The 19,795-nt window shown below is 32.7% G+C and overlaps 1 protein-coding gene across 1 annotated transcript; it reads left to right on the forward strand.

Annotated features, from left to right (window-relative positions):
* Positions 1-14,589: 14,589 nt before the first annotated feature.
* On the forward strand, positions 14,590-17,271 carry LOC134262077 (phospholipase A and acyltransferase 2-like). The gene is made up of 4 exons (XM_062744465.1): positions 14,590-14,808; positions 14,998-15,184; positions 15,274-15,403; positions 16,037-17,271. The coding sequence occupies exons 1-4, from the start codon at positions 14,697-14,699 to the stop codon at positions 16,151-16,153; spliced, it is 546 nt and encodes a 181-aa protein (XP_062600449.1). The 5' UTR covers positions 14,590-14,696; the 3' UTR covers positions 16,154-17,271.
* The last annotated feature ends 2,524 nt before the right edge of the window (positions 17,272-19,795 follow it).

Raw genomic sequence — 19,795 nt, forward strand, 5'->3', positions numbered from 1 at the left:
ACTTCAGGGCTCTCACACCCATTTTTGGTACTGGGGCCGGGGCCATTGAAATTGGGAAAAAAGCAATGCTTTTATAAAAATTGGGAAATTTTTACCAGTCATAATTTAAACTCTTACAACAAGAAAAATCAATAAACACAGAATAATTAGATAAACTGAAAGGTATCATCATCATCGACTTACTCTTAGTAGAAATATTTTTTTCTACACTGACAACAGTACTGCAGGGATCAAACTTTTTGACCACTGTAGCAAATATCAGCAGATTTATTTTTACTATCAAATTGTAATATTGAACTTTTACTAGCATTTTTTCTCCTTATAGTAATTCATGTAAAATTTTTCAAAATAATCTATAAAAAAAATAATAATTTACCTCTTGGAAGCATTTAGGCGGTTTTATTAAAGATGAAATCTGAACATATATAGAAAACTCATCCTTATATATTTAAAATTAAATCATTGAATACACTGGGAATATATTTTTTTTTACTTTTTTACTCCAGTTGATTAAGTGATAGTAAATAATTTAATGGAATATCTAACGTTACATTGTATTTACCATAAACGAAGGAGTGGAGGAAATTCGGATTAAAAGCAAACGATCCTTTTTGGAAGTAAATAAGTCATGTACTGCTGCAAAATGGATAAGATTATGGGGATTTACAAACTTTTGGAGCATGGTACCTAATTTTTTTTTAATTGTTAGGGAATCTAATAGCAAAACAGTGAATAAAATACCTGTAGGCCTAGTGCTTCTCATTCAGTCATTGGTAATCTGAATTTTTAAGACCTTTTTTTCTTGCAAAAGGTGGCAACCACAGGTCGCTTTTAACTCACAATTTTAATTCTCATTTAAAGAGTATTTTCCGTTAATTTCGAGCCCTGACATCATAGATCTTCACATTCTGCGACATGTTGTGAATGAACAAGTCGTACCCAAGAGAATTTGTACTTTACTACAGACGACTAGACTTTCGTTTTCATACTAAACTGGTTCCAGCATATAAACAAACTACCAGTTCATAACACTAACGTGTTTCCTTCATATCTTAACAGTGCTTTTACGACTGTCAAAGATATGCTTTTTATTTTTTTGTTACAGTAATAACTTTGAAGCAATCATGCATTGGCATGATTGGGAATTTTTACACTTAAATTTGGGAAAAAAGGTACCTTTTTCACGTTGGGAATGGGGCCGAATATCGGCCCCAATTAAAGAGAATCGAGAGCCCTGAACTTTGCTCCCCCCATTGTTCACACCATTAAACATATTTCTGTATACAGGGAAATTTTCTCCCCCATTCTATTTTTGCCCCTTTGACCCTTGTCACAAGTGGGCGAATTTAAAATGGGGCGAATTCAAAGAAAACAGTATAATTTCTTAAACATGATACTTGGCGCAATTAAATGGGGCAAGTGTAAAAGGGCAACATTACATGGGGTAAATTAACCTGTATGTATATACAGTTTTGTGTAAGTTTAAAAACTGTATTGTTTGAAACAAAAATAGGCCCAGAAATATATACCAATTCATAGGAGTGAAACGGTTCACCGCGGTATCGGTTCACCGCAGTAAAATATGAAATTTATATCTTCTATTCATTTTGCACATTAATTATTTGACAAAATTAATTAAAAGGAAGCATAAAACAACATTGGAATTTGTTTCTCTCTATCAAAATGTATTGTACCGAAAATAATCAAACCGAGACCAAATTTTACGATACGTATCAAACCGTGAAGGAGGCGTATTGTTTCACCCCTACCAATTCAGTCATCCATTTTTTGTTTGTATCATTCTGTCCTTAAGTTATCAATCAAATTATTTTACCTTCTTCTTCTTCGTGTGTGATCCTTTTGCATCTTGATGCAACAAGGTCGGGATGCTTGGTTCTGCATGATCTACATATTCCTACAAAATGAAGCAAATCACTATGAAAAAAATCCTGGCTGCAAGAATTGTAATAAAGTTAAGATAAATTGAATTGCATTCAAAAATATAAAAAAAATTAAAAATTACTTTTAAAGCTAAGATAAATTGATTTGCATTCAAAAAAAAGAATCTTGCATCAAATTTTTCACTGAATCAAGAAAGGACTTTTAAAAAATCACAAACACACTGACAGAAAATTCTAGCAATAGCATTACCACTTCCAACAGGGACTAAGACTTGAAACAGGTAAAATATTTCTCTGGACAAATTGAAATCAACAGCTCTATCTGGTTTCGACTTTCCATTGTGGAGTGGATAGCGGCATGTAGTACTGGGCTGTCTCCAATAAATCCCTAAGGAATCGCGATGACAGCGGCATATCAAAAGCAGTCGTCTGCACGACTCTTCAACATCAAAAAATCCTGACCTATACAGTAAAAGGTCAGTTTCGGTAGCCGACGTCTTCAAATATGGAACTTTTAGATACCTTAAATGTCCGGTAATATCTTTTTTACAACTGACAAGTGATGTCAAGTCCCCAGTACACTGGCCACTTTTATCAAAACTACACTTGTCGGCCATATTGTTTTCTGGGTTACTGCTATAGGTCCGGGCTAAATAATTAATTTTTACTAGAAATATTTTTTTTTTTAATTTATTTGAAAAAAAAACACGAAGAATAATAAAACATATTCCAAAAATTACTAAATACTTTCTGTGATACAAATTATACATGTTCCGATCATTTTTCGTTTTTTATGTCAAGGGAGATAACTCAAAACACAGTCTTTTCTGGATGCTTCTGTTGGTAAATTCTGTAATTTATCATGAATATCCCAATAATTTTTTTTTCTTATTTTTTTCATTAAATATTTTTCTCCAAATATTGCCATTAAACACCCCCTAGAATACATTGTATTAGAAATCATTTACATTTTTAAAAGGTACGTTTTCTATAGATTATATAGTAGTCTTATAAAGTGAAAAAAACTCTGTTTAAGCAAAAAAGAGCCGTTTTTCATAGAATTCACCCTTAATATAAAAAAATGGGAGTATTTTCTCTTTTATTGTTGAATAATTTTAAAAATGCGTCGAAATGCATGTGCCGACGCTACAATAGCGATTGCCTGATATCAGCATGGACAGCCTCTTAAAAGTCCTCAACGTCTACAGGCAGACGCTTTAGGATTACTGATGGTTGTCGGATCCGTGATAGCTGTCGGTGGTGTACTAATGGAATGGTTCGGAAGGAAAGAGAACTAAGGCCGAGCAAGACTGAAAACTGGAATGTGTTCATCATATTGTATTCCCCATGGATATTTACAATTAATTATTTTAGTGAAATTTGTTTTCATTAAACCTTAGCTTTCAATCCAGAAAAATTACTCTTTGAACTGTGTAAAATTTTGTTAAATGATATATTCAGTACTTATTTCCAAAATTTTTTGTTTGCGATGTTAATTGTTTTAAATATATATAATTGTTATATCATGTATTTTAATAGGTGTGTTCCCCGAACGTCTAAAACCTATATAAACAATATAATTATCACACTCAATTAAGGGGCCCTCTGAGGGGCACAGGTAGAGTTTACCTGTGTTACCTGTGACTTAAACTGTATGTATAAACTACATGTACCTGCATTTATATGACTGTTTCAAAGACTTGTAAGTTATATTCGAAAAATCTTAGCGATAAGCCCTATAAAATGAATTAAATGTTGTTCAAATTTTTAAATATTTTTTACTCAAATGTTCAAAGTATTTACTATGTATTTTAGTCAATCTATATTAATAAATGTTTCAAAAATCTTACCAATAATTCCTATAAATTGAATTAAATGTTTTTCAAATGTTAAAAATATTTTTCAACTCAAATTTTTAAAGTATTTATTTTAATTTTGTAGTATAGAACTACCTTCATTTAAATTAGAAAAAAGTTTATTTTATTGTGCTAATTGATCTTGACATTGTAGATATATTTTATTTAATTTTTTTCAATACATCTGTTGAATTCTTTTATTTTTTATGGTACTTAATAATTTTCATGTCCGTTTTTAGCTAAAGTTTTAAGCACTTACTCCAAAAACATTTAATGTAATAACAATTTATCATTTTCAAAATCATTTTAAGTCTCCATGATAAAACTTAAATCTTAAGATTATTAATTTTATTTTATGTAATTCAATTGTGAAAATGTACAAAGAAGAATACATGTAACATTCAATAATTTGAAAACAAATCACATTACTGTGAATTTTGAATATAATTTCAACTAACAACATGAATTATGAATACTTGGTATTGAGACTGGTTAGATCATTTCACTTTGAAAGTTAGATAAGACTTTTTCTGTGATGGCTCATTTTACACCTGTCTCAGCCTCAAAATATGAGCTTATAAGATGAGAGATAAAACCCAATAAATGTGATAAATGTGCTAATAAATGTATAGAACTGAAGTGATATAAACTCTGCTTCCCATATTAATATAAGATATGAAAAGCGTATTAAATAGTACTTAAAATGTGATTTTAATGAAGAGTGCTGAAAGTGTATTTTAAAAATTAAATATTTGTAAATAATGAACTTGTCATCACTTTACATACATTGTGTCATAGTGCTTGTAATGAAATGTACTGAAATAAAAATAAAAGTATTCATATGAAAAAACACTTGTTTGGTGTCTTGAAATATTGTTAATTCTTTCTCAGAAAAATAAATATATTTGATTTAGAATATTAAATCAAGATAACTTTCTCAGAAAAATAAATATATTTGATTTAGAATATTAAATCAAGAAAACTTTCACAGAAAAATTAATATATTTGATTTAGAATATTAAATATTAAGATATTGATTTAGAATATTAAATATTTAGAATATTAAATTAAGATAACACGGGTAAACTCTACCTGTGCCCCTCATATGGCCTCTTAATTGAGTGTGATAATTATACTGTTTATACAGGTTTTAGACGTTCGGGGAATAAACCTTTTAATAAAAGGTTCAATATTTAAAACTGGCCGTAGAATGTAATTTATTTTTTTAACCTAAATAGGGCGACAAATTGCCGACTCCTAATTGAACTATAACTATCGATCAATCGCTCAATTTTTTCCTTGTTCTTTTCGTTTATATTGCATACTTTTATATTGTAATTCGTAGATTTGAGTGAAAATTAATCTTGATTTACTTTTTTGATGCAAGTCAAAGCTATCACTTTAAAACGACACAAATCAGTTTTAATGTCCTTTTTTGTTAATCGACAGTGAATGGGTTTTGTTTTGAACATATTTTATTGACAAGCAAAAGGATAAGAAACAAGTTCTAACAACTTACTAGTTCTTCTCCTTAAAAAAAAACACATAATAATTGTCATGCAAAATAGTAGCAAAAACGTATACAAATAAGATTCAATAATATATCTAGCTAAATCTACAGGATTCATTTATGTATTTTTTCAAGTTTTTCTACATCAGATAAAGAGCAACCATCCCAGACAATTGAAGCATATTCAAGTGTAGGTCTTACAAATGTTGTATACAAAAGAGAAAGATTTTTCCTACCGATTGAAAATTTCAACTTCTTCAATAACCCCAATTTCTTATAAGCATTATTAACAATACCATCTATATATTCAGACCGGTTGAGATTTTGTGACAACAATATATCCAAATGGCGATGCGCCGATACAAACTCTTAAGTTTTTTGTAAACCGTGTCGAACTTCTAAGTAATGTTTTGATCATACTATAAACTAGTGCTAATTGTAACGGGGACCGTTACAGATGTTCCCCAAACGCTCCCCAAATCCATTTTTGTGCCTAATTCCTGTAAAACATTTTTTTAAAAATATGACTAGTATCGATTTAATCAAAGATTATAAAAGGTACAATGATATCAACTATATGTCATTTAACGCATTGTACGCGCACGCACGTGCATGAACATGCAAGCTGATCATAGCATGTTGTCTAAACAATTAACATATCTATATATCGTGAGAATAAATAAAAAAAATTCTTACAATATATTCTGTTTATTTTTTTAAATATTGGCCATTTTGCGTATTTCGTGCGCGCGTCTGCATGAATGAATGCTCGTGCATTCAATTTTGATAGTACCATTATGTAGGAATCCATTATACCTATTCATATTCTTAATCTTATCCCGTTTTGTTGAAAACTAAGAAAGGTATAGATATTTAAATGTTCAGCCAATCAGATTGCAGCACACATGCATGCGCATGCTTTTCATGATAATTCTTATATACCATGCTGTAGATCTTTATAATGTATAATCATGTTCAAAATTTCAAAGAATTTTGTCGAAAAACAAGAAAGATATTGAGACTTTAATTTCAGCCAATCAGAGCGAAGCGCACGTGCATGCGCGTGAGATCTTGCTATTTTGACCATGTCATCTAGTCTATGCTTCTAATACATCCTTATATTATAAGTTTCAAAACATTTCATAAAAAATTTAAATAGTTATATCTATATCGATTATATTGGAAATTTCTGGTGTTGCACGTGCACGCTCTTGCAAGCACACGTGCATGCACATTCTTTTATGATAATTCTTCTATATCAGGCTGTAGATCTCCCTAATGTATGATTATATTCAAAATGTCAAAGGATTTTATCAAAAAACAAGAAAGATATTGAGACTTTAGTTTCAGCCAATCAGAGTGAAGCGCACGTGCATGCGAGTGAGATCTTGCTATTTTGACCACATCATCTTGTCTATGCTACTAATATATCCTTATATTATGAGTTTCAAAACATTTCATCTAAAATTAAAAAAGTTACGGCAATATTCATTATATTGGTCATTTCCCGTGTTGCACGTGCGCGCTCTTGCAAGCACGTGCGCGCAAAATGACCTTCGTTCCGCAAATCTACATAACATGCCTACTGACCCTAAAAAGGTTTCACGTTAGTCGGATGTGTAGTTTACAAGATCATTCGCGGAAAAGATTTTCCCAGGAAGAAGAAAAATAATAATAATAATAATAATAACTAGTGCTAATTGTAACGGGGACCGTTACAGATGTTCCCCAAACGCTCCCCAACTCCCTTTTGGTGCCATATTCCCTGTTATTTCTATTAAATAAGAAATACTTTATGGAATTTAGACTTAATCAAGGTCTTCCAAGAAAAATACAAAATATATTTAAAACTAGATACGATCTCGTTGCGAGCAACGAGAGGTCTTCCGTCCGATTCAGGAAAAAAACTTGTAAAATCAAACTAAAAAGTGATTCAAAATTTTGATCACAAGGAGGAGTGAATCCAGGTCGCCAACGTGAATGCGCATTTTTTTTCTCTCTTTTCTCCCCAACGCGCGAACCATTTAGCTATTGGGAATACTGCTTTAAGCGTAAATATTCGCACCTTTTCTTTGTACTGATCTATTAAAGAGGTGCAATAGCTTCAATGAAATTAATTAAATAAAACATTCTTATCACCTTTATTTTATTTCGGCGTTAGGAAAGTATATATAACACATTACATATCGTATCTAGCCCAGTAACACTAAATCAGTGAAACGTAAATTAAGTTTTTTAAGATTGACACTGAATTGCAACTTACTACTACGTGAGAGTCCAAGTAGTTTTTTGCATTTCATGTATCCTTATGTCAGAATGGTTTAATCAAACGCTCAGCTGCCTCCATAAGCCCCTACTCGCGAAATGTCAGAGTTGACAAGACGGCCGCCATCTTGGGCCCGCTTCAGATTTTCAAATATTAATATCTAGAGTTCAGATTAACCGATATTAAAACAACTTATATAGTAAGCATCAATAGAAGTGTCTCTATCAATCTTCCAAAAATAAATGAAAAATATTGAAAAACAAAGAAAGTTGAAAATTTGGACATTTTGAATTGGCTTCCGGTAGCGACAGGAAGGACTGACGACGAACGAAAAGTTGCGTCCTGGAAAGTATTGATCATCATCTATAAACTCTGAAAGTTTCACATTGATATCTTTTACCGTTTTGGAGTTTAATCGTGGACAAAATGTCGTTCTAAAATCAGGAAAATGGTCCAAAACTTGGCACCAGAGAGGAATTTCCAAAAACTGTCTTGGAACTTTCAAGAGTATCTTACAACACATCTTTCCTAAAAATTTCATGTAATTCTATCCAGTAGTTGTCGAGAAATCGTGTCAGAAAAGTAATAATAATAATAATAATAATAATAATAATAAGAAACAGAGCAATAACTATAAGGTCTTCCGTGAAGACGGAAGACCTTAAAAATAGGCATTGCACGCGTGTTCATGTGCGTAACGACCATATTATCTTGTCTACACTATCTAAAATTTTAATAATATCAAAGCATTTAATCCAAAAGTATTAAAAAATGCACTCATTAGAGTGTATTTTTTATTTTACTCATTTCACGTGCACGCACGTGCAAGCACGTGCATAATGACTACACTGTATTGTAGGAGTCCCTTATATTTATCCAAGTTCTAAATCCCATCCTGTTTGGTTGAAAAACAAGAGAGTTATAGCCCTTTGAAGTTTCAGCCAATCAGATTGCAGCACACGTGCATGTGCGTGATTTCATGAATATTTTCTATATCATATTTTAGGATATCGTAATGTATGACTATGTTTTAAATTTCAAAGCATTTCGTCTAAAAGCAAAGGAGATATAGCCATTTAAAGTTTTAGCCAATCAGATTACAGCACGCGCGCATGCGCATGCTTTTATTAAAATTTTAATATACCATGCTGTAGATCTTCATAATGTAGGACCATGTTCAAAATTTCAAAAGATTATGACAAGAAACAAGAAAGATATTGAGACTTTAGTTTCAGCCAATCAGAGCAAAGAGCACGTGCATGCGCGTGAGATCTTGCTATTTTGACCATGCCATCTTGTCTATACTACTAATGTATCCTTACATTATGAGTTTCAAAGCATTTTATCAAAAAATAGAAAAGTTCCGACTATATCTATTATATTGGTTATTTCAAGTGTTGCACGTGCGCGCTCTTGCAAGCACGTGCGCGCAAAATGACCTTGATTCCGCAAATCTTCATAACATGTCTACTTACCCTAAAAAGGTTTTACCTACCTCGGACGAACAGTTTACAAGATCATTCCCGGACAAAAAAGTACCCAGGAAGAAGAAGAAGAAAAATAATAATAACTAGAGCAAAGCTCTTTGCAAAGCAACGAGTAGGTCTTCCGTCCTGTTTGACCGGAAGTAGCTTTCATTTTTAACAAAAATGAGAAATAACGCCCAAAATTGGTTTGAATCCTCCCAATCCATGTTAATTAATGCAAAAATAAGCCATTTACTGCTACTTCCGGTTAAGCGGAAGTGATGACGACGGACGGAAAATTAATTTTAACGCTCCCTTAGACATATGTTACCAAAAAACTTATCAAGAACGGCAAAAATACGCGTTTTCCGACTACTTCCGGTTTGGCCGGAAGTGACGACGCCGGGCGTATTTTGACGACTCCAATAGATTAAGCTTGACATTTTGAACAACTTTGCTTCTTTGACGTATCACAAATTCTCAAAACTTTTTGAGATATAAAGGAAAAACTTTCGGCCCCTCCAGGCCCCTACTTTAAGGGGCCAGCCCTTTTTTCGAGATGTCATTTGGTAGATCTTGATATTCTACATCTTTTTTGTTCTACATGCTTTAACCAAATATTTCTAGGTAAAATTTTATCGTAGAAAAGGTGCTAAATATTTTGAAATTCCTGATAGGACTATTTTCGCGCCAGAGCGTCGGCGCTACCTACTTCCGGTGAAAATGATATACTCAGTGCACTTCTCCAAAGGTTGATCTATCATCACTGAAAATTTCATACTTTAATCTTCAACGGTTTTTGAGAACATTGCCGGACAAAGTGACCCTCTAAAAATGACAAAATTGCGAAAATCTCCGAACCGGAAGTGACGTCATCAAAATAAAAAATTTTACTTCTAGATTTTTCGATGTTCTATCAGACCTGAAAGTTTCATGAAAATCCATCGAGCCGTTTCCGAGAACTCGCGTGCACAAAATCGGTAAGAAAAAAAATAATAATAAGAAAAATAGTGGAAAAGAAACCTAAGAAAAACAATAAGGTCTTCCGCTGAAGACGGAAGACCTTAATAATAATAATAATAAGAAACAGAGTAAAAACAATATGTTCCCCAACTTCGTTTGGGGAACATAATAAGAAACAGAGTAAAAACAATATGTTCCCCAACTTCGTTTGGGGAACATAATAACGCACGATAAAAATTCACAAACCGAGATATGGAATGAGTAAGACTTGCATACACCTCTACAGGATAAATAAAAAAGACCGATTGCAGCACGGTATTGTTCAACAGAGTCACCCATTGTCTAAAATTTGGTGAAAGTGTACAGTAGGAAATAAAAAAGGTGCTGCAATGGTGTTTTTGGATAAGAGTAACATTAGAGTTGGGACAAAAAGTACAGAGTTTGGTAAATACAGTGGAATACATGAAGCATGACAATTGAAGTTGTAAGGATTATAAAGTGTAACACAAAAAAATAATACAACAAAAAAATGAACAAAGAAATATACATTTAGAATAATAACAAAACAAAGAAACAGGAAACAGGAATATTGTGTGTAGGAAATATATACAAACACTGTGTTGTACACACAATACTTTTTACAAGATTTTTTTGCATCAAAAAAGTTTGAGGTTGATTGAACCTCTAAGTCTTGAAATGTACAAGTAAGTTGAACTGCACAGAACAAAAGACATAAACTGATGCAGTTCATTTTACATGAGTTCTAAGAAAGAGAAAAAAAACTGGTGTGGGAGGAAAGTTTATGTCCTTAATTTATTTAAACGCATTTCAGATTATCGTTTTGTTTTTTTTGTAACAATTTAATCGATTGCCATTTCGTGTCCAAAGGGTACTAGATCTGCCTCTTCTCGAATAAAATGAGCATCATTGTTCCGATCGTATATTTTGATCTTGCCATTGGAGGACGACACTGATTTTATCCTGTGATTTCGACAGAGTTGTCTGCCCAGGAACATGATCTTGTCACGATACTTCGTTAGATCCTCGTTAATGGTAATGCCAGCTGTCTCATCAATTTCTGCGAACTTTTTTGAATTTTTTACAAGATGGAATTTAAGATCCACAGATTTTAATCGGGCAATTATTTGTCTAGGGCGTGTTCGGTTGGCATCACGTTTTCCAACACGATGAGATACAAGAATATCTTCCCGCTGAAGAGGAATACCGGCGGCTGTAACGGCACCCATGATTTTGTCCGATGTATTTTCGTTCATCGTTTCGGGTATGCCAGACACTCGAACTAAAGGTCTGCGACCATATTGCTCTAGTTCGTCAACTTTAAGGAACAAATCTTTGTTTTGTTGTTCAAGGTTTTTAATTTTTTCTTGCAAGGGCTCAGTTGCTTTCTGTACTTCGCTTTTAACAATACTTTGTATTTCAGATGTGAGTGAGGCTAAGTCAGTACTAAGTAAGGCTTTAACACTTTCTGCTATCTTTTGTATATCCTCACTACAAATTGTGATAGGCCCTGATACTACAAGTTGAGGGGTGGGGTACTGGGAAACATGATGTTGTTGCTCACTTAGGTCACCTGTAGCACATTTGATATTTTCAGGAGTAGATGTTTGAGTGGGAATAGGCTCCTGTTCATGAATTTGGTCTGACAATGAGCCATCCCGAGACTTCTTTGTAGATTGGATCACATCACTGAATGATCTTGACATGTCAAGCGAAAGTTCACTGATACACCTTTTGTTTGATGAGTCTTTGTTACTCATTATGATTTGTTTAGATATAATGGCAAAGTTAATGATATAGCATAGAGCAAAAGTAATGACGATATATGTATTCCAGTTTAGATTTTTCAGTTGTTCAATGTTCAATGTTCAATGCCTCTATGGTGAGTTCAACTCATAAACAAACACTGCATTTACTGCAAAAATTCAATCCAATATCACCATACTACATGCGATAAAGTTAAATACAGTAGTACATGACAACTACGGTAACTTACAACCGATAACTTCCATCTACCCACACTCGGTTTCCTAATATTTTACATCTATCTGCTCTGCTCGTGAAAAACACTGCCCACCATGACAGGGGCAGATAAATGGGTCCATCTTTTTGGGACACTCAATGCATTTTTGTTCTAAGTACAGTTTATTCTGATGCTAAAGTCAAAGCGCTCACCTGCCTCACATTGGCGCTGCTTTTTCCCCTCCAAATCACTATATTTCCCCTGCTACCCATGGTATCAGAACAAAAAAAGAACAAAGTTTAAACTTCTATGTATCAAGAAGTATTCACGTGTTTTTATGTTTCCGATATTGTATAGTGGTTCATGAAAGAAGAGTCTTTGAATGTTTCTTCTAAATGTTCACTATAATCAACTTATGAAGGAGAGTGTCGTGTTTGGACTTTACCCAAGGATGTTTTATAGACAGTTTAATTGAAATTGTGCCTGCGTCTTTGTAAAATTGAAAATGTAAAAATTTATAAGCTACATACAACGTATAAACGGATGTCGAAACATCTTCGATCGAAATAACTTATTTGAGCTTTTGGGTGAGGTGAGCTAAGCCAGAAATTAAAGTATGCAAATGCTGCTAGAGAATCCAGAAAATTGTCCAGTTCATAATTGGAAGATACTGCTGCATACAGTTACTAATTCAGTTTGGAGACAAAAATTATATGTAGGTGATATTGAAAATTCACTATATAATACAAGGAAAAACATACAAGTGTCCAGTAACTACTATTTTGTCTACTCCTAACTGGCCAAAGATTTGTTACTGGCCTTCCAAAGATTGAATTGCAAAAAGATATTTTACGCCCGTTCGAGAATTTTTCACTCATATAGAGACGTCACCGTATACCGAGGAAGGGCTTTTACTCGACACTCACGATCATTGAACAATGAGGGATCCTTATCGAGCCAACGCCTGTCGTAACGCGGCATCAGATCCGAAAGACCCGAAACTTTCATTCTAATTGCCTATGCGATTGGCAAAAGAACTACATATTTATTAATAAGCGACTTAATCCAATCACGACTGGCCCCTCAAGCCGTGTAATGCTTGTCGTGATCGCGGACAAACAAAAAATAAACTTAGACTATTCATTGTGTACAAAATGGCCTAACAACTAGTCTGAAAAAAGAATTTCAATCATCATTTAATTTTATGATAGATAATGTCTGTTGACAACCTCATTGTTTTACCATAGAACTCATCCAAAGAACCGGTATCTACGTCCCGCAAAGGATTCGAGTCCCCGACGTAAGGATCAACTCCTTTCTTCGCTGGAGAAAACGCAATAACCACTGTGCCAGTCGAGAATGATTGCATACTACTCCTTGTCGCATGATCCCACATCCTATGGTTTCGGGGTCCGAGTGCAATTCTCCCGACTTGTATTGTCTCAATAGACTAAGCTTGATTACAATACTGTTCTTGATTTCCATCTCTCACCGTATAAAGTGAGATTCCGTGTTGCAGTAAGTGCTCAAAAAAGATCCCTCAGCGTTCAATGAAACTGAATGCCAAGTATAAGTGTAAAAGTGCCGCTTTGCGTGAAAAATTCGACATTAAAGACATACAAACTTGAATTTTAAGCAATTTTGGAAGCAACTTCTTGAAAAATTCTTCATCAGATTAATTTAAAGTGAATTGTTTTCTTGCTCGAATTGTTTTCTTGCTCGACAGATTTACGAAATGTTATTATTGATACTTTCTATCCGCTCGTATCATACTTCCAATTTAATAGTCGGAGAATTCACGACTGACAAAGGTTATATTTTTGATGATAAAAGATACCACAGAGTCTGGCACATCTGTTTATACTTGGATATTTTACTTGAAAAAGACATTCATGGTAATCTAACAACCAAGCTCTATGTACGAACAATTTCTAACATGAGGTAAATTATTGACAAACAAGTTGATGAAACAAGAATATCAGCAGTTTCATTTAAAGTCATCATTTCGTAAGTTCTAAGGTCGATACAATGACCTTATCAGCAAATACAATTTATCACTGAGTCAAATGCTGACTGATGTTTTTCATCCTGATTAGTACACCGTTATTTACACACTGAATTTCACTGTGGGTGTGACCGGTCGGCAGGGGATGCTCACTCCTCCATGTCACCTGATCCCATCTCTGATGATTTGGAGGTCCATGTTTACTCTGCTCCTGTTTTGTTTTGTTTATGGACTTTTGATTTTTAATACTGTTTGTTATCTCCATATTTTTCATTCTAAGAAAACTTTACAGATGTGTCATTGAGAAATAAACAAACGTTTATTTTGTGAGTGAAAAACTGATCTAGCAATAGCACCATAAGCCTGATATAAGTTCTTCCTCTCACGGTATGAATAGCGTGAGATGTTTCTCCTCCATAACAATTATATCAAATGTCTTTAATATAGGGTATCATTTTGTAATATACAGCATCGAGTAATGTTACACCTGGATTATTTCCTCACTTTTAAGCCTGTTTTATTCATAACATCGACTTCTCAAGGAATGGAAAGGCTTATTTAATAATTATTTATGCTTCAAATCTTGTCTTTCAATTATATACATGCCATTAATATCATACTGATGTCATACATTGTAAATAGTCTTTTAATATGGTTAAAAATTTCCGTATCATAAATTATGTATTTTTCCTGTTGGAAAATTGTGATCTTTGGCTTTGTTTGTGAACAATAACCAGGCCAGTCCATAATGGCAGTGAGCACGTACAACTCACACAACAGAAGTGTTATACGTCGAGCACGTGCGGGGGATTTATTAGAATTCAACCGCGGATGGTACTCCCATTGGGCTGTTTACATTGGTAAAAGTTATCTTTACATATAGTGATTAATTAACTTAATTAGAAATCTAATATGAGTCTCTAATCATATGAGAAATAATGTTATAAAGAAAAATATGACAGACTATAACTGTGACTATATTTAAGAATTAAAATTTCAAGGAAAGAGATTAAAATCTACAAAACTGTATTGTCAGTTATTATTTTAAGGTGACGAAGAGGTGGTACATCTTGGTGGTATCGATAATGATGGAATCAATGGTACCTTAAAGTCTAACCACGTGTTCACGATCTGCGGGAAAACGTTCAACAAAGCTGTAGTAAAGAAAGAGAACTTCTGGAAAGTGGTTTTTGATTCCAAAGTTGAAATCAACAACACTAAAGACAGAAAATGCAGGTGAGTTTTTTCTTTAAATTAAATTTTCAGATTTTATGCATTTTGCTCTTTTTCTGGGCAAGAAAACTTGATTTACTTTTTCATTAAAGACCTAAACCAGCCCACGAGATTGTAAGAGAAGCACTAAGTAAGCTTGGGGAGATTGGATACAATGTTCTCTGGAATAATTGTGAACATTTCGCAGCTTTCTGTAGATATGGCGTCAACTGGTCCGAACAGGTCGGTGGTATTTAATTTTAAACTTAGAGCTTTAATTTCGTACATTTTTACTTGCATTTGTATCCACCACCTTAGTTTTGATTCATCATTTATTAGCAAGCTGAAAAAAGAAAACGCGAATAAAGCGTCAAGAAAAGATTCTCTGACAGGACGTGATTGCTACAAAACTGTACCACATTGGAAATGGGTGCTTATTGATTCTTTCGATTTTTTAAAATATTGTCCTTTTCAATTTTAAAATAACAGAGTACGACAGATTGCTCAAGCACAGTGGTCATTGCCACTAATAATGAAATGATTTAGTAAATTAAAACAAAATTAAACCAATGGCTCTAAAATCTACTTTGGTGTTCTATAATCACTTGTAATTGTGTCATTTAACTCATATGATTCGGGCATGCTTACTTCTTCATGACACCTGATCACATACCTCAGGTTTTAAAAAGTCTGTGTTTCTTTTCTTACAATTGCTATTGTTTCCTTCGATAATTTGACTTTGTTTACTGTCAATCTTCTTTTTCACAAGTAAAAGAAAAAGGTTGGGTTTTTTTTTTTGCAAGATTATTCAAACGTCTCTTCTAATAAATTTAAAATTTTGACTGAAATACCATATGATTTTTTCTTCCATCGCAGGCGAACAAAGCCCTGACGGGGATCGCGGCGGTCGGGGCGACTGTCGTGGTAGGGGGGATAATCAGAGAGCTGTGTAAAGGGAGGAAAGAAAAGACCCGAAAACATCTAGATTTCTGATGCTCAAATATTAAGGAATTTATTATTGTACGTGTTCTTGACTGTTAATAATCAGAGTGTCATTAAACATGAATTTTCCCTGGCAAAGGTTCAAAATAGCAGATTTATTTATTTTTTTTTTCAATTTCTGAGTTTGTTATACGAAGAGAAAAAGTGGAGGAAAAATTAATTTTAGGATGTTCGTACATATTAAACAGTTTCCGTATATATTCTGGAGCATACTAGTATACAAATTAGTCTTTAAATTTTTGAATTATACTGCACTATTGTTTGTAGTAGTAATATCTATAAAATACAGTACACGAATACAAAAAGATTTATGATATGCGTTTACTTTTCAAGAGCAAGTAAAATTGAACTTTTGTATAAAATTCGCCAAAAATAGTCTTGTATCTCGGTACAGCCAGTTTATGTCAGTCATTTCAAAAATAAAATATAAAAATCCATTTAAAAAAAAAACTAAAATAAGATATCGTCCTTGATTGTTGATAAATACATGTGCTTATAATAATATTTACACATACTCTTTTTCTGAATCAAATCTGTATGAATATCAGCCAAATCTATATTTTTTTGTAATTTTTTTTTCATTTAAACACAAGAATGTTCATAATATGTTGCTTATCCAAAACTCGTGGTTATATTTGCTAAAATTTTGATTAAGAAAATCTGATATGATACTTTGAATATAAAGAAAACGACCTAAAATATAATCGGTGTAAAGGATACAATATATGTGCATGTCCTACATGGACGTTAAAATCACTATATTATCAGTTTTATTTGTCAGAATCCAACTTTGCTTTAAAAATCGACTGTTCTCGGAGCAGGTTCTTCAGTGTAGAATAATTTGGAAGGCTTTAACATCGTATGGGGGTGATAGTGAAATATCACTACACAAATAAGGAAAGTTGACAATAATAACGCAGTAGTCGCCAGCTGTTATTGTTGTTTGTAACATAGTTTAGGTGTTATTTTGCATGTATTATGAAAAGTCAGTTTCTCAATCTATTAAACTTTCTTAAATTTGTGATGTAATGTTACCATCATTTCTCTTGTATATATTTTGTAATACACATTTATTTGAAATATAGAATAAAGTAATGTTATATAAAGCCTTTTAAGGTTAACGTGTTTTTTTTTTTGTTTTCAAATATAAATATGACTCATTTAGAAAAAAAAAATCAAGTCGAATATTTTGACGTACATGGCGTGTTGCGTAGTTGAGAGCGCGCGCAGGTAATGTACCTTCAGATGATGTCTGTTTATGACCAAGCTGTCAGTTCTGCAAAATCCTGTATAAAAAGCGGAGCATTGCCAGGTACAGGTGATTCATTGGGACAGATATGTTACTTAGGGAAGTTTTAACATTGGCCTGTGCAATCTTTTCTTGTACAACAGGTAAGTCAATTGAAATAATTTGATTTTGCAAAGGTTTTATGTTTTATATATCATTTTAAAGAGTTCTAAATAAGTACATATATAAGCACTTTTTAAAAATACTTAAAGCATATCTGAATAATGACATTATTTAATTGATTTCAAATATAATGAAATGTGTTTTGTTTTGTAAATAAGAGTTAGTAAGTTTAATATGGGATTTTAATGAACAAGGTTAGTTATGTTTGGTAAATAATGAATGTTAAAAAATATATTCATGTGTGTAATCTGTAATGTTTGTTTAATGTCACGAAAATTACGACATGTAAAACATGTATGTATAAATCAACATCTTATATCATGTGCACGCCTCTGGGTTTTCAGCAAGTTCAGTTCGTGTACTTATGTATAAATGTATAACATGTTTATAATAGCTTTAGGTGACAAGACTATTAGACTATGTAAATTATAATCTCATTCTTATTTTGGACAATCAATGATGGTTTTAAGTGATTTCCTGTAAATTGCCAGAAAAATGAGGAAACAGCACGATGGATTAGTTTGCTAAATTTGAAAGCACTTGTCCACTTATCATAATGTTTACATAAAAAAAGGAAATTTATATCAATTTAACGTTAACATTACAAAATGGCCGAACAAGTCATAACCAAATAACAGTAAGGTCATTATTTACCTCCCTTTATCACAACATTTAGGATTAAATTGTGCACATTTCTTATAATAAGAACGCATGTTTATTCTATATGTTACAAAATTTAAGTAAATAACGTAGAATATACATTTAATACTTGGAGGTCCGTTGCTCTGCTTCTATTTTGAATTGTTTTATGGACTTTTGATCTTGAATACTGTTCGTAATCTCCATATGTTTATGCATGATATATAAGTAAAATAAACTCACTTTCACTCATTTTTTTTTTTAGAAGCAACTCAGGTTGTTATCGAAAGTAAGACAGGTATGTTCTCCCTATGGGTTTCTGCAGTAAAAAATTATGCTTATTGCAAAGTTTTTAAATGTAACTTTTTGGTTCATAATTTTTGCTAATTTTGTTTCTAGTGCTAATTATATAGTCATAGTTTTGGTTATGGTGAATGTTATATATGCTGATTATAAATTTTAAAGTAATTGTCTAGATTTGTATTATTATGTGTTACTTTTTACATTAAGTTTATTTTTATTGTTCTCTTATCTTTTATATAACCATTACAGTGAAACAGATTTTTCAGATTATTTAAGTTCTTTCAAACGGCTACAATTGAAGTTGCTATATGAGAGTGAATTAAGAAGAAAACTACGAAATAGTGCGATACACAAATGTTGTTATTATCATAAGGAATTTGTATTGCTTGCTACATGTACTTACTACTTTCTGTATACACGCAACAAATAACGTTTCCGAACTTTTTTGAAAAGTAAAGACATTCTCTATAAACGATCATTGTTATGAAAAATCAAGGCAGGCTACTGATTATTAAGTTAATGTTTCAGGGGTTTTCAGAAGTCATCATTTAGCATATTTTATGGTCAATATAAAGACCTTGTTTGCAAACACAGTCTTTCCTTCGGTCATACTTCGACTGAAATATTTCATCACATTCATACATACATACATTTCATTTCATAAAAAATTCGACTATAGATTTGACCATTTATTTGATCAATTCAGAGGACTCGTGGCGGGTGTTACCGGTTGACAGGGGATGCTTACTCCTCCTTGGCACCTAATCCCACCTCTGTTAAGTTCAGAGGTCCGTGTTTTGCCATGTCTTTGTTTTTTTTATTGTGAAAGTTATGACTGATTGTTATCTTTACCCATTTGATTTGATTTCACATACAAATAATTGACACACTCTTAATGTGGCATTCGTTTCAATGTTAAGACTGGTCACAGCTGTTAAAATATTTTTAGGACAGTGCTATATCTCTGAACAATCGCATGTGCGATCACAACTGTTGCATGCAACTGATACGTTGTAATAACTTTACACATGCTGCATTCATCCCATGAGAGTAATTGCTTGAGATTAATCACAACTTATGTATCAGCCTAAAAAATGAATTTTTATAAAAACACTGTGTAGTGATATGTTAAGAGAATGATATCAATTAAACAAAATTTCGAGTTATCATGTGAAGCCCATAACCCCATTTAAAAAAAGTGGCAAAAAAAAAACAGGAACCTCTGAAACAAAGATGGTATTAGGAGCAAAGGAAGATTTTAATTTTTAAAAATACACCTT

The sequence above is a fragment of the Saccostrea cucullata genome, unplaced genomic scaffold, assembly GCF_032062105.1.
Source record: "Saccostrea cucullata isolate Sc308-1 unplaced genomic scaffold, CSIRO_AGI_Scuc_v1 ctg12565, whole genome shotgun sequence".
Classification (NCBI taxonomy): domain Eukaryota; kingdom Metazoa; phylum Mollusca; class Bivalvia; order Ostreida; family Ostreidae; genus Saccostrea; species Saccostrea cuccullata.

Bases quoted from the DNA above. Each gene is read 5' to 3' on its own strand.
- LOC134262077 (XM_062744465.1), top strand. From the start codon at position 14,697: ATGGCAGTGAGCACGTACAACTCACACAACAGAAGTGTTATACGTCGA. The intron at 14,809-14,997 runs GTAAAAGTTATC...TATTATTTTAAG, and splicing joins CCATTGGGCTGTTTACATTG to GTGACGAAGAGGTGGTACAT. The intron at 15,404-16,036 runs GTCGGTGGTATT...CTTCCATCGCAG, and splicing joins GCGTCAACTGGTCCGAACAG to GCGAACAAAGCCCTGACGGG.